Source organism: Bubalus kerabau, chromosome 4 (genome assembly GCF_029407905.1).
Source record: "Bubalus kerabau isolate K-KA32 ecotype Philippines breed swamp buffalo chromosome 4, PCC_UOA_SB_1v2, whole genome shotgun sequence".
Lineage (NCBI taxonomy): Eukaryota > Metazoa > Chordata > Mammalia > Artiodactyla > Bovidae > Bubalus > Bubalus kerabau.
The window spans coordinates 15,123,335-15,138,135 of NC_073627.1; the positions used below are offsets into that span (position 1 = coordinate 15,123,335).

Genomic DNA, 14,801 nt, shown 5'->3' on the forward strand with positions numbered 1-14,801 from the left:
GAAGATCCCCTGGAGCTCAGCATGGCAACCCCCTCCAGTGTTCTTGCCTGGAGAATCCCTTGGACCAAGGCGCCTGGTGGACTACAGTCCATGGGGTCACAAAGAGACACGACCGAGCGGCTCAGCACAGCACACAGCAAGAGGGTTTCAAGGCACAGAGGATGAGACCTGCGGATTCAGTCTGTCCCTTAATCCAGACACTGATGTGAGACACAGTGTATTATGTTTTTAAATGTTATTTTGTGTTTTTTGGGTTCTATCAGTTATATTAAATTTTTACATAATTTTATTTTTTTGCCCCCGTACCTCCCACGTATCTGGTTGTGGTGTTTATTGTTCCATCTTTCTCACATTATGCTATGGAAATGGTAGCATGGAAGCTTGTGTCGGCGAGGTCATTACACATGGAGAGGTAACTGTAATCACATTCTGGTGTGAGGTTTAATGCGGTCTTTCGCTCTAAATGGAGAGTCAGTGAGTGCCTTTCAGGGAGCCTGGTGCTTGTACCCTCTAGACAGCAGGCAGCACAGCAGTTAACGGGCCCCATTCCCCCAGTCTCCTGTGCCTTCCCATAGGGCTCAGGGTCCTCAGGAGTGCTGTGAGCAAGTCAGGAAGGAAGTAAGGGGTGCTTCTCCTGTGCTCGTCTTCTCCCGTTCCTCTGTTGTCTTGCCCATCCTGCCCTTGTTGTTTGTTTCCGTCACTCCACGTGGCATGTGGGATTTTAGTTTTCTGACCCAGGGGGAACCCTTGCGCCTTACAGCAGAAGCTCGGAATCCTAACCATTGGACCAGCAGGGGATTCCCTGGGCTGGTTATTAATTTATATATTATAAAATTCTGTTGGTATAGCTGTACAATTCAATAATTTTAGTTAGTTAACACTGAAAGCCACACATCCCAGGAAACATTTCCTTCTGAGACAAATCCACGTGGTTGGTCACTCTACATTTCAGTCATCTTGAATGAAAGTTTTCTTGTATCTGTCTACAGTTAATCTCACGCCCATCCTCAGCCTTAAGAAAATCACTCCTCTGCTGTTTGTATAAATTCGCCTTTTCTGAACATTTCATATAAAAAATATATAATGATGTTTTTCTTCTCAGTTCTTCCACTTAGAAGAATGTGTGCGTTCAGTTTTCTAATAAGCATTTTACAAATACATTTTTAAAATTAATCCTCACAACAATCCAATAATGTAGGTACTGTTCTTGTCTGCATTTCATAGATGAAAAACTAAAACTCAAGAGAAGTGAAGTAAGTTGCTCTTGGACTTGCCCAAGACTCTGTGGCTATTAGGAAGTAGGACCTTAAAAAAAAATTTTTTTTTTTCCAGGACCTATTTTTAAGAATCGTCTTTTTTCTTGTTTCTTTTTTTTTTTTTTTTTTTGGCCATACCATGTGGTTTGCAGGATCTTAATTCCCTGACCAGGGATTGAATCCGGGCTATGGCAGTGAGAATCCTAACCACTGGACCGCCAGGGAACTCCCAAGAATATTTTCAATAACTAACTTTATACTGCAGTCTAGTTTCTAAGCCCTCATCTTGAGAAGTCTGCAACTTGCATTGTTTTAGTTGTTAAAAGCGGTGCTTAAAGAAAAATTGTGTAATGGTTTTGGCTCTGTTGAGACTGGATTTTTCTGAGATCTTATAAATTTGAAACAAAAGCATTTTTAGAAAATATAACATAAGCTAAGTGGTGTTCCAAAAAAGTTGTTTCTTGATAAATCAGCATCTATATGTAAAGTGAAGTGAAGTGAAGTTGCTCAGTCGTGTCCAACTCTTTGCGGCCCCTTGGACTGTAGCCCGCCAGGCTCCTCTGTCTATGGGATTCTCCAGACGAGAATACTGGAGTGGGTTGCCATTTCCTTTTCCAGGGGATCTTCCCAACCCAGAGATCGAACCCGGGTCTCCTACATTGCTCTCTCTATTCTCTGAGCCACCAGCAACACTCAGACAAGGAGAAGAGAAGACTCATTGAATGTGGTTAAATTGCAAACCTTTGAAATTACAGGAGTCAAAGGACTCAAGAAGGTTCCTGTGGGTGGATTTGTGATATGTCAATGAGATGAAATAACCTGCTTTTCTAAATTGGACAGTAAAATTCTTCCATATGTATGTTTGGCTGCATTGGGTCTTAGCTGCAGGCTCTTTATTGTGCGGCTTGAGGGTTTCTCTCTAGCTTTGGTGCATGGACTTAGTTTCCCTGCAGCATGTGGGATCTAGTTCCCTAAAGAGTGATCAAACCCTCGTACCCTGCATTGGAAGGCAGATTATTAACTACCTGACCACCAGGGAAGTCCCAGTGTAATATGTAATAATAATAAATTAATAATTACATATTTGGCATTGAAACTATTCACTTACATTTATTTGTTTTAAAAGCTTTAATCATAGTCTCTCAAATTTCCTTTCTTAATGATAATAAAGTACACAAAATTTAATGGACGATTTCAGATGAATTAGGATAGTATCTTTTTTCATGTGTTATGACATTTTGACTATTTTCTTTGTAAAGTCTGATACAAAGATCTCAATATCATTGTTAATGAGAGTCATTCTTTGTCAATAATTTGAGTAAATGTGAAAGATTTTACATCTTTTTCAAAATTAGATCAAAACAATTTCCATTTAAGCGCCCCCTTGTGGTAGATTATATGTGGACTCCTGATGAAAAGTTTTGAAACAATGTAAATTGCTCAGGTTATGTAGAGATTTGGTGTATGCTTTCTGGGAAAGTCCAGAAGCTTAAAATGATGAATCAGTGAACCTGTTGTCCAAGGGGTTATGTCTGAAACAAAGTCTGGGGCAGTAATCACTTTTTTGTTTTTTTTTTTGGCTGAGGCTTGCGGGATCTCAGTTTCCCCACCCTGAAGTGAACCCTTGCCCCCTGCAGTGGAAGCACAGTCTTAACCTCTGGACCACCAAGGAAGTCCCAGTGAACACTTTTTTATTGTAATGCTAGTATTTTATAGGCATTAAGTTTTCCTATTATTGCTTTTATTTAATAGTCATTTAAAATGTTCTTTGGATAGGTTAGTGAATAAAAGTTCTTACACATGAGTTTATAGTCTACTTGAAGAACCAAGATATTGAGCAAACAATTTAGAGATCAGTTCCAGTCTGATATTTAAGAGGGCCAATCTTTCTTAAATATTGTTTTCATTCTACCAATCCTTTGCTCTGAAATTGAGGCTTTTAATAAAGCAGGAAGTACCAGATTAGATTAGCACCTTTTCCTCTCACTGTCTGTTCTGGATAAAATTACCTTGAACATAGCATTTTAAAGCTCTGCATTTTTTCACTTTCCAGAACTAATTTATCCTTTTTAACCTGTACAGCTTTCTACCTGTACCTCCCCATTCCAGCCATAAGCTGCCTATTTACCGGCTGACTCAGTTGCCATCAGACCTAACACGTGTAACCCTTCTGCCCATGTCCAGTTCTGCGTATCCAGCAGCCTCCTGGAAAAGTCCACATAGCAGACGCCTCAGATGCACCATGTCTGAAGCTGATGCATCACTTGCCCGCATTAGCTGCCTTTCACTCAGTGTTACAGTCTTAGTGATGGATCACCATCCTGCCTGCTGCTCAAGCTAGAAACCTGGAAATGGTTTCCTGTCTTGTGTTGTTTTTTTATACCTTGTAATTATCTCTTCAATATTGGATCTCTTTCTCTGCATTCTCACTGTCAACATCATCTCAATTACATTAGTTGAGTTGTCTCCAAACCGGTCCATGTGTGACTCCCCATTTCCCAGTTGCGTTTTGTGTTCCATAGTTGGACTGTTTTTAAAACAGCCCCTCTGGTCAGGTCTCCTTTACCCCCAAGTTGAAAAACTTTTCAATTACATGCTTTCATTTGCCCTTAACAAAAAGTTTGTAGATCTCTACTTTTGTGTATTCTCTAACTTTCTTTTTGTTCAGTCACTAAGTCCTGTCTGACTCTCTTGCGACCCCATGGGCTGCTTCCCGCCAGGCTCCTCTGTTCATGGAATTCTCCAGGCAAGAATACTGGAGTGGGTTCCCATTTCCTTCTGTAGGGAATCTTCTGACCCAGGGATTGAACCTGCACCTCCTACATTGCAGATTCTTTACCAGTGAGCCACCAGGGAAGCCCTATTCTCTTGCTTCCCACCACCCAAAACAAAATAAATAAAAGCACCTAGGGAAACAAAAAAAACTCAAAGCCTTTCTACTAACTTATCTTTCAGGTCAGCCTATATATGCCATTTCCTAGAGCTTTCCCCCTGAAATTCTCTCCCACTTCCACCCTGAGACAACTTAAAAAAAAAAACCAACAAAAAAACCCACACTCCACTTTGATTATTTATTTTAAGGTAGTATCATATACTTGATAAGATGAGCAAAATAGTAGCAACCCTGCATACTGCGCCTCCTATATGCTGTCAGTGTTTGAAGCACTTTACATTTTTAATTTGTTTAATCCTCACAGCAGCATTTTGATATATAAATACTATCACTCCCATTTTACAGATGGAGAAGTTGAGGCATCGCAAGGTCAGTGACTTCACGGAAGCTGGGCCAGTTTAGGGGTGCAGAAGGAGCATTGCAGAGACAGAGCTTCTGTAGAAAACAGATTATAACCCCATAAACAGATACACCTACAAATTGATGTATATTCCTACAGGAAAGCTGTTGTCACCTTTACAATTAGAAGAAATAATCTTGGTTATTTAAATTGTGTAAATGTGCCCAAGTACATCAGTATTAAAATGATTATTATTTTTGATTTATTATTGATTTTTATTGATTTATTTATTGATTTTTATTGATTTATTTATTGATATTATATTGATTATTTGATTTGATTATTATGATTTATTAAATTAAAATTTAATTAAAATTAAAATTTATCCGGTATGATACTTCTAGCAAGTGGCAGAATCAGAATTCAGTCCCAGGCATTCTAACCCAGAATGTGTGCTCTTCACCTGCTTGGGCCGCCTTTGGTCTCTGAATCTTGAGCTGCATTAGTTTGCTCGGACTGCTGTAACAAAGTATAGTGAGAAATCCACATTCTAATCGTTGTGGAGGCTAGAAGCCTAAAATCAAGGTGTCTGTGGGGCTGTGCTCCCTCCAGAGGCGCTAGGAAGGAATCCTTTGTTTGCCTTTTCCATCTTCTGGTACCTGAGGTGTTTCTTGGCTTATGGTAGCACAATTCCAGTTTCTGCCAACCTCTGCGTTTTTAAGATAGGCTTTTTCTGTCAAGTGGCCCAAGATTCTTCCAGCCTTTTCCCATTACCCAGTTCCTAAGCTGCTTCCACATTTTTAGGTATTTGTTACAGCAGGACTTTGATTTCCCAGTATCCAGATCTGTTTTGGTTCCCTAGGGCTACCGTAACCTATTGACATAAGTTCAGTTGTTTAAAGCAACAGGAATTTATTCTGTCATGATTCTGGGGCTGAGAGTTTGAAATCCACATCAGCAGGATTGTTTCTTTCGCCTCTCTCCTAGCTTCTGGGTGGTTGCTGGCTGCCCTTGGCATTTCCCAGCTTACAGACTGGCACATCACTCAGATTTCTGCCTCTGTCTTCACATCACCTTCTCCATGTGTCTCTTCGAATCTTCTCCTCTTACAAGGATAGCAGTCATTTGATTTAGGGCTCACCCAAATCCAGAATGATTTCATCTCAAGATCTCTAGATAATTACAGGTGCAAAGACTGTATTTCCAAATAAGGTCACGTTCTGTGGTCTCAGGTGGACATGCATTTCTGTGGGGTACTAGTCAACCCACCACGCTAGCGTTCCTTACTCTTAGTTTCTGTGGGTTTGTTTAGAAATGAAACTCAAAATTTAACTGTTAGTCATTAACTTCTTATCTTGCCTAAGTAGAAGCCAAACAGACTTTAAAACATAGGCATAGAATCTGGAAACTTGCGCTTAATTGCGTTTTTGGCAAATATTTTCATTCCAGCCTGTCCTTCCCCGCCAGCCTGTGAGCTCCTTGAGCTGATCAGTGACTTCACGGAAGCTGGGCCAGTTTAGGGGTGCAGAAGGAGCACTGCAGAGACAGAGCTTCTGTAGAAAACAGATTATAACCCCATAAACAGATACACCTACAAATTGATGTATATTCCTACAGGAAAGCTGTTGTCACCTTTACAATTAGAAGAAATAATCTTGGTTATTTAAATTGTGTAAATGTGCCCAAGTACATCAGTATTAAAACAACTTTTCTTTGAAAGCATTTGCCATTATTGTTCACTCAGTTTTACTACTTGATGCTTTTGATGAATTTATCCTCCCTACAGCCTCAAGAAGAAAAAAAATAGTGTTGAGTATTATCTTTGATGAGCAGAATAAAAAATAGGGCTATTTTTAGCAGGACATTGACAAACTGTACATTTAGGGGAAGAATATCAGTGTAGTGAAAACTGGAAAACGTGCTGTGTGAGAAATGATTAAAGTATTTTATCATTTAAGATACAAAGAAAAGAAAAAAGTGGTAAAATTATAGATGTGAAAGAGTTGAAGGACTGTGTGGAGGAGGTGTTAGATTCATTTCAGAGAATTCTAGCAGGATGGATTGATGGAAATACTAGGTATGTGTATCTTCTCTTAAAAGGGTAAAAACTAATAGAGCAGTTTCAATCTAGAATGGACTGCCACTGTTATGAAGTTGTGAATTTTCTCTTAAGATGAAAATTAAGTCTTCTCTGTTAAGATGGAAATTCTGCAAATGCCGGCATGGGCTAATTTAGTCATCTGATAGGGACCCTTTGAGTAGCTTGTGAGTTGCTTAAGTTTGCTCTCTTAACGTCTCATTCTTATGCTCGTAAATTGTATTTCTACCCCCAAAATGTTTTTATGTAGACTATTTTTCTTGTTCCATTGAAATTTGTAGATATTTCTGTATCGAGAAAAAAGCAAACAGGTAAGAAAAAAATTTGATAACAGAGAAATAAAATTTATAACAGAGGAAAACTCCTTAAGATCGGTAGGTATCTTAGAAAATGATTAGGTTGTCCTGTCACGCTTGTGCTTGGTCAGAGCTCACTGTGTCCTTCCTGATTTGATGTGTGTGCGTGCTAAGTCACTCATTCAAGTCTGACTCTCTGCAACCCCATGGACTGTAAGCCACTAGGCTCCTCTGTCCATGGGATTTCCCAGGCAAAAATACTGGAGCAGGAGGTAACCATTTCCTACTCCACAGGCTCTTCCTGACCCAGGGATTGAACCTGCATCACCTGTGTCTCCTGCATCTCCTGTGTCTCCTGCTTTGGCAGGTGAATTCTTACCACTGAGCCCCCTGAGAATGTTTTTGTTATGGTATTGCCTTTGGAAAGCTTTTTATTTATTTATTTTTGGCTACGTCCCATGGCTTGTGTGCACTTAGTTCCCCAGCCAGGGATTCAGCCTGGGTCCTCAGCAGTGGAAGCAGAGGGTCCTAGTGACTGGACCGCCAGGGCATTCCCTGTTAATCTTTTCATTAGAGGATTCTGACATCTTTAGCATTTTAAATTGCTGTAGACCATTGTTGTCATTCAGCCATAAGAAGTCAGTAAAAATACCTATTGTAAAGTAAAATCCAGAGTAGCTTAAAAAAATGATTTTCAGAAATTTTTGTGAAAAGCCTCTATCAGAGATATAGATCCTATGTCGGGAGATGCCTATTTGAAAAAGCAAAGCTAGATGATGGGGACCCTTTATTAAACCTTTTTTCTTAAAAATTTTTGTTAAGTTTGATATCCTTTTATTTATCCATGATTTAATATATCCTTTCTTCAAAATTATTGAATGTCTCATTCCTGGAGTTCTACATTTTAATTTATTTACTACCTTACTAGTAACAATAATATTTTCTATTTATTGGTCATTATGGCTCAGACAATAAAGAATCTGTCTGCAGTGCAGAAGACACAAGAGACTTGGATTTGATTCCTGGGTCGGGAAGATCCCCTGAAGTAGGAAATGGCAATCTACTCAAGTATTCTTGCCTGGAAAATCCCATGGATGGAGGAGCCTGGCGGTGTACAGTCCATGGGGTTGCAAAGAGTCGGACACGACTGAGCCACTAACACTTTGCACTTGTCAATGATGTTCCAGGCACTATAACACTTAACTCTAATAAGATGCCTTATCAGAATACCTTTATTTGCTTTATAATATCTCACAGTGACCCTCAAGACAGGTCCTGTTATCCCCATGTGCCAGTGAGGTGAATAAAACAGCTCAGACACTCAGAGAGGTTGTGTCTTGTCCACGTTCACATATCATAAGCGACTGAGCCCATTTAAAGCCAGATCTTTCTTCAAGTCCTCTTCTTTCAGCTCCATCAGTTTGCCTTTGAGCAAGTAGGAAAGTTAGACTTGTTCTTGTCAGCTACTTCATACATATTCCTGATTAAAAAAAAATTTTTTTTAATTGAAGCATGATTGCTTTACAGTATTGTGTTGGTTTCTGCGTACATCAACGTGAATCAGCCACGAGTGTACATGTCCCCTCCCTCCTGAACCCCGCTCCCATCTCCCTCTCCATCCCACCCCTGTAGGCTGTCACAGCACTGAGTTGAGCTCCCTGTGTGACACAGCAGATTCCCACTTGCTGTCTGTTTTGCATATGGTAATTACGTGTTTCCATGCTATTCTCTCAATTCGTCCCACCCTCCATGAACTTATACAGAAATTGTGGTACGTATATACAATGGAATATTGCTCAGCTATAAAAAAGGAGCACATTTGAGTCAGTCCTAATGAGGTGGATGAACCTAGAGCCTATTATACAGAGTAAATAAGTCAGAAAGAGAAAGACAAGTATTGTATATTAATGCATGCCTATGGAATCCTGAATTCTTTTGAATGAGAGAAGAACTACCATCACATGTGTTTCTTAAAGTCTGGCGCTAGACATTAATTTGCCTTGTGGTTTTAATCAGTGACTATTCATGTGCAAGTGTCTGCCTCCATTGCAAGTGAATGGCATCTTTAGAAAGATGTAAGCAGGACAGGAAGCTGCTCTGCTCTTTTCCAGTTTGGGCTTGGATTGTCCACAGGCAAGGAAAACGATGAGATATTGTCACTCAATTAAGATGATTCCTTCAAGGACCAAAATTTAACAAAGCATTTCCACCATTTTGGTGGAAATGTTTCTAAACTGTAGTATAACATGACCCTGCTCTGTACCTGTCAGGTACTGAACAGAGTTTAAATATTTCTGGCTAAAGTTCTGTGCATGCTGTTGTTACAGTGGTGGTCTTAATGTTGACTGAAGTGTCACCAAGACCATCCTCCACCAAGTACTCACACACTCCGAGTTTTAAGGTCCTATTTCTGAGTGTCATGTTTTTAGAAATCTTTCTTTGTTGCTCTGTTCTTCTCTTCCCACTATGACAAGCTACATTTATCTACATTTACTATATTTTATCCTAAGCTGTTGTGGGCTAGGTTCGGTTCAGTTCAGTTCAGTTGGTCAATCGTGTCCAACTCTTTGTGACCCCATGGACCTCCCTGTCCATCACCAGCTCCCGGAATTTACTCAAACTCATGTCCATTGAGTCGGTGATGCCATCCAGCCGTCTCATCCTTTGTCGTCCCCTTCTCCTCCTGCCCCCAATCCCTCCCAGCATCAGGGTCTTTTCCAGTGAGTCAGTTCTTCACATCAGGTGGCCAAAGTATTGGAGCTTCAGCTTCAGCATCAGTCCTTCCAATGAATATTCAGGACTGATTTCCTTTAGGATGGGCTGATTGGATCTCCTTGCAGTCCAGGGGACTCTCAAAAGAGTTCTCCAACACCACAGTTCAAAAGCATCAATTCTTCGGTGCTTGGCTTTCTTTATAGTCCAACTGTCACATCCATACATGACCACTGAAAAAACCATACCTTTGACTAAATGGACCTTTGTTGGCAAAGGAGTGTCTCTGCTTTTTAATATGCTGTCTATGTTGGGCTAGGAAATCAAAATAGAAGTTCAAGTAAAATGAGTACCTTGAATTTGAATGAAACTTGACGATCTCTTGTGAATAAGTGTTAATAAATTGAACTTTAGTGTGCAGTCTTTGTGTTATGTATTTTAACTTTCACTGGATAGATAAAATTGTCAGATAAGTGCCATTGTGTCTAACATATAAAGTGTTTTTGTGCTTTTTCTTAAACAGAGAAGAAGATACAGAAAATGAAAATGAAAAGAAAATTTGGTACTACAGCACAAAGGTCCAACTTGCAGAATTAATTGACTGTCTAGACAAAGATTACTGGGAGGCAGAACTCTGCAAAATTCTAGAAGAAATGCGTGAAGAAATCCACCGGCACATGGACATAACTGAAGACCTGACCAATAAAGCTCGGGGCAGTAACAAATCCTTTCTGGCGGCAGCTAATGGTGAGTGGGAAATTCTTCTCATTTTACTTTTTCTTAGATTTTACTTTTTGAGATAAACTGTAGGTGTGAAATAACTACAAAATTTAAAAATGTATTAAAATTTTCAAGTATGACTATTTTACTTTAATTCTTTATAATATTTTCCCAATAGAACCTTGTTCATCCTAATTTAAATTAGGGACCCTATACATTTTAGTGTTTGGTACCTTGTCTTACTCGTTACTGATATTCCACAAATTATATTTGTTTTTTAATTCACAAATTTTATTAATAAACCTTTTAGGGAGTCCTGTTTTTAATTATGAGAAATGGTGTTCCTTTAAAATTTACTCTTTGCCTTCTTTTTTTTTTTTTTTACTTTCTATTTTAGAATAATTTTAGAGTTACAGAAAAGTTGCTAAGATAGCATGGAGGGTTTTTTGCATACCCTGCAGTAGACTTCCCTTATTATCAGCGTCTTACATCCTGGCTCAGCTGGTAAAGAATCTGCCTGCGATGCAGGAGACCTGGGTTTGATCCCTGGGTTGGGAAGATCCCCTGGAGAAGGGAAAGGCTACCCACTCCAGTATTCTGGCCTGGGAAATTCCATGGACTATATATATAGGTCACGGGATCGCAAAGAGTCAGACACGACTGAGCGACTTTCACATTAGTGTGGTGTGTTTGTCATCACTAATGAACCAGTCTTGATATATTTAATAACTTATATCTATACTTCATTCAGATTTCCTCAGTTCTTATCTAATGTCCTTTTTCTGTCTCATGATCCCTTCCGGGACACCACACTCTATTTAGTCATCCTGTCTCTCTAGGATGTCACAGGTTTTCAGATTTTCCTTATTATTGATGACCTGGACAGGTTTTGAGGATTGCTGGCCAGGGACTTAAAAGAACGCCCTCAACATGGATTTGTCTCGTGTTCTTCTTCGAGTTAGCCTTGTGTTGTGGATTTTGGGGAGGAAGACCACAAAGATGAAGTGCCCTCCTCGTCATCTTATCCAGAGTACCTGCCATCAGCATGATTTATCACCAGTGATGTTAACTTGGGTCATCTGATTGAGGCAGTATTTGTCTGGTTTGTCTATTGTAAAATTACTCCTCCCACCCATACTATGGTTTGGGGGAGAGAGTCACTGTGCATAGCCCGCTTAGGCCATCGGGAGTCACAGTCCACCTCCTTGAGGGAGCATTGATCTACATACGTTATTTGGATTCCTGCACAGATTTGTGTATTCTTATTTATTTATTCAGTCATGTATATCAGGACTCATGGAAATATATTTTACACTTTGCGTTATATTTTGATTACTGCTGCTGCTGCTGCTAAGTCGCTTCAGTCATTTCTGACTCTGTGCGACCCCAGAGACGGCAGCCCACCAGGCTCCCTCGTCCCTGGGATTCTCCAGGCAAGAACACTGGAGTGGGTTGCCTTTTCCTTCTCCAATGCATGAAAGTGAAAAGTGAAGGTGAAGTCACTCAGTCGTGTCCGACTCTTTGCAACCCCATGGACTGCAGCCTACCAGGCTCCTCCATCCATGGGATTTCCAGGCAAGAGTACTGGAGTGGGATGCCATTGCCTTCTCCTATTTTGATTACTACCTTATTTATTTTGCTGCTTAGTGTTTTTATTTTTATTCCCTGCTTTGTAACAAATAATGAATTATATGACATTTTAAAAAAGTAAATAGTAAACGGACTTCCCTGTACTTCTTCAAAAACTAGTAGATTTAGTTAACAAGAGTTATATTTATTCATATCTGGTAGTTGAAAGTATCTTTTATCATTAGATCTGGGTTTTTTTAATGTGTATTTTTTTCCATCAGATAAGTTTTACTCATCAGAATTCTTTGGGGAGGTTGATAATTGTACTAATATAATTAAGAGGATTACTTCCCCTCTTAATTTCCTTTTATGGATCCCAGCATTGCAATTGACAAATCCCTTTTTACTCTCTTGCAGTCTCAGCTTTTAGTATAGTAATAATGAGCCATGCTGTCCCCTAAAAAGCAATGTAGAATGTGTTTTTATCAGGTGTTGAATTAGAAATATTTTCTAGAGTGAACTCATCTGTGTACAAAATTATATATATAGTAGTATCATCTTAATCATGGGCTTCCCTGGTGGCTCAGTCGGTGAAGAATACTCCTGCAGTGCAGGAGACCCAGGTTCAATCCCTGGGTCAGGAAGAATCCCCTGGAGAAGGGAATAGCTACCCACTCCAGTATTCTTGCCTGGAGAATTCCATGGACAGAGGAGCCTGGCAGCTGCAGTCCACAGGGTCGCAAAGAGTCGGACACGACTGAGCGAGTAACACTTCATCATCTTAAGTAAAGAACAAAGCCAGTATAGAAATGGATAATTAAAATGTTTAGTGGTCTGACTGGGGGGAATGTCAAACTGAAAATGAATTTGTGGAGGCACTGGTTAATTTCATTTGAATTACCGTGTGATGGAGCACTACACATTGGAGAATGCATGAGGTACCATGCCAAAACAGTACCTGGGTTATTGAGGTACTTAAATTCTCTTCCTCTGAATAATCAACTGGGTGAATAATCAGTTTTTATCACTAAAAAATAACTAATTAGCATAGTAGGATTATAGTTACTTTCTGTTTTATATTTTTCAAATTTCCTACAATAAGCATGTTATATTTCATGTAATTCAGCCTGTGATGTACTTTTAAAAATTAGTTAAACCTTTTGTAATAATCAGAAATAGAGCTTTGAGCATTAGGGCGCAATATATTCTTAGAGATATGTGGCCACAGCCTGTGGACAGCTACCCTCTTAGTACAACTGAAGTTAATTTAAATAAGGTAAAGTGTACCTTGAATTTATTGGTGAGATCTAGACAACAAGTGACATTTTTCTTCTCTTTTTTCTCCCCCCTTCCCCTTTTTTTTGCTAAGGTACAACCAACCTGGTACTAAAGGTGGAGGGATTCACAAGAATTGAAAATTGATGGGGAAGAGAAGGGGAAACTAACATTTTTGAGTACCTACTGTGGGCCAGGTGTTCATCTAGATGTTACACAAGCCTTTAATCCTCTCAGCAACTTTCTAAGGAATGTATTGGCAATGAATTAAACATTCAGATAGAAGAATTTCCTATTAAAACAGCGGTCTGCCACCATTATCTTTATTTGCTCTCTCTGGGAACCAAAATCTTGGCTATAATAGTTTAGGAGCATCCAGTCCAGGTAAATACCTAAAATAATATCTAGTGGTGTTCTTTAATTGGGGGTTTTATGAGATTAAAAAAAACAGACTACTGGGCTCCTGAAATAGCCAAGAATAATTTACAGTATCTTATTAATGATCTCAGAATCCCAGCTTATCCTTATGACTTTTCTTTTTTAACCTCACAAATAGCATAAATACTTTCACATTTTCAGCTCTCTGGTTGTTATATACATATATGTCCACTTCAGGAGAGTTTAATTCATTTTTTTGGTGGGTTTTTTTTTTTTTTTTCTGAATATTTTTTCTGTTTTTTTCCCCTAATATTTTTGAAATTGTCAAATATACAGAAAGTTAAAAGAATTACCCAGTACATAAGCCTACCATCTAGATTCTAAAATTTATTATATATTTGTAACTGTAAATAGTTTTTTTTATCATATACCCTTTTGGTGATTGTGTTTTGTAATGCTTTATTCTGCTTGTTTGAAAGAAGTTTATTTTTGGAATAAATTTTTTTTCTGAGAGGAGATGATTTTTAATATTTGGTAGGTTAATTCTATTTAATTTTGAAATATTCCTGCAAAGTATAGACTACTATACATGTTTATAGAGGATGCATATTTATTACAGATCAGATACAACCTAGACCAATTATTTCTTCTGTCACCCCCTTAATGTTTTTTTTTTCCCCTCCCACTTTTTTGGTGTGTTTCTCTTAAGGCTGTGAGTACTGTAGGTCTTGAGCTGAAAATACAGACATATACACTGATAATTTTTGTATACTTGATAGAGTGGATAACAGGATAGACTATTAAAATTAGAACCTTTATAGAAAATCAGAGACCTTTGGTCATCCTACCTGTGCTTTCTACCTAATTTAGGTGATCTGATTTATAGTTGTTTTTTTTTTAACTCTATCCTCATTATGTGGCAGGGTGGAAGTTGGTTGAATGTGTAACACTTTGATCAGGATGGAGCTATATTTTAAAGTAAGAAATAATATGGCTCTAAGAAAAGCAGGTAATTGGTGAATAAATTTTCTTTTTCCAAATAAAAAATTCTTTTCACAGTAATTGAGATACTTCCATTGATTTAGTGTATATAGCAAGAGTAAATGCATTAGGGTTAATAGGAACTGAAAGCAGTGTAGATGTATAGATAGGTAAAAGGATATAAGGAAATGATGTAAAAAAAGGATCCTGGGGTGATGGTGAAGACAGAAAATATATGTATTAGAATTCCTTCTGTTTGAAATTGTCCTATAGCTGACTTAGA

The 14,801-nt window shown here is 38.7% G+C and overlaps 1 protein-coding gene across 3 annotated transcripts in view; it reads left to right on the forward strand.

Moving 5' to 3' along the window:
* Positions 1-14,801, forward strand: part of BPTF (bromodomain PHD finger transcription factor) — a 135,828-nt gene that overhangs the window by 46,783 nt on the left and 74,244 nt on the right. For all 3 annotated transcript variants that reach the window (XM_055575491.1, XM_055575490.1, XM_055575493.1), the window contains exon 3: positions 10,119-10,342. In XM_055575491.1, the coding sequence (XP_055431466.1) occupies positions 10,119-10,342 (224 nt within the window). The remainder of the gene's footprint in view (positions 1-10,118; positions 10,343-14,801) is intronic.